This window comes from Penaeus monodon, chromosome 30, assembly GCF_015228065.2.
Source record: "Penaeus monodon isolate SGIC_2016 chromosome 30, NSTDA_Pmon_1, whole genome shotgun sequence".
NCBI lineage: Eukaryota > Metazoa > Arthropoda > Malacostraca > Decapoda > Penaeidae > Penaeus > Penaeus monodon.
The window spans coordinates 29,867,664-29,868,600 of record NC_051415.1 but is presented as its reverse complement, the minus strand read 5'-3'; the positions used below and the strand labels follow the sequence as shown (position 1 = coordinate 29,868,600).

Here is a 937-nt window from a genome sequence, read left to right as displayed (position 1 = left end):
ATAAAACTGCCCATAAACTGCAAAACATGCCAATAGGTATGGAATCATATTTTCTATTTTAGTCTCTGCACCCAATATACTGTGCTTACAAATACTAAAACTGCAATGAAAACACTACGTAGAGTTCGTGTTATCTAATTGGTATTATTCTAACAACAGCTCTGCATACTAGACTGGGTTATTGCCCCTTTTTTTTAATTAACCAATTCCTTTCCTTATGCACATGGGTAACCCATTCCATAAAATTAGGGACAAATACAAAGAAATCAAACAATATCTAAATACCCATCTTTTTATTGCATATAATGAACATCAAACGCAAACAACATGTTCCAGCACTATAATCAGTATTAATAATCTGCCATCAAATATACACATAGCCATTTGTCCTTCACAACGGTGGCTGAGGCATAGTCCAGGTACAAGATGACGCTTCTAGACCGGGATGTTGCTTCCTCACGTGAGTTTTTAAGTGAGATTTTCGGGTTGTGGCGTACGAACAGTGCGGGCAGGCAAAGGGCCTCTCCCCCGTGTGCTTCCGGATATGCCTCTGGTATTCGCTCAGATACGGGAGCACTTTGCCGCAGTACGGGCACCTCAGACCTCCAGGTGGGTTAGTGGTCTTGTAAGTATTGCACAGTTGCGTTGCGTCCGCGTCTTGCTGTTCCCCAAAAGCACCGGCACCTGGAGACATTCCGTAGCCGCGAGCACCAACAGCCACTGCAGAGGTGCTGTCCTCGCTGCTGCGACCCTATAACATATACCAATAGCAGCTGATAGTCTCGCTCCTGCAATAATCTATGTACATGGCATTTTTTTTATGCCAGTTTTTTTTATATTTGATAGATGTAGTTTTTTTTTTCAAGGGGAATAGATGAGAAAGGTCAAGGAAGAGTAAAATGAATATGTTGGGAAAAAATGAAGAAATAGAAAAGTA

The 937-nt window shown here is 41.6% G+C and overlaps 1 protein-coding gene across 2 annotated transcripts in view; it reads right to left on the bottom strand.

Moving 5' to 3' along the window:
* Positions 1–937, bottom strand: part of LOC119592694 (longitudinals lacking protein-like) — a 99,390-nt gene that overhangs the window by 1,453 nt on the left and 97,000 nt on the right. Inside the window, exon 6 of one of the 2 annotated variants that reach the window (XM_037941611.1) lies at positions 279–751. The exons of the other annotated variant lie outside the window; for it this stretch is intronic. Within the exon in view, the coding sequence (XP_037797539.1) occupies positions 392–751 (360 nt within the window). The 3' untranslated portion in view covers positions 279–391. Of the gene's footprint in view, positions 1–278; positions 752–937 lie in introns of those variants that run through there. 2 annotated transcript variants of the gene reach the window in all.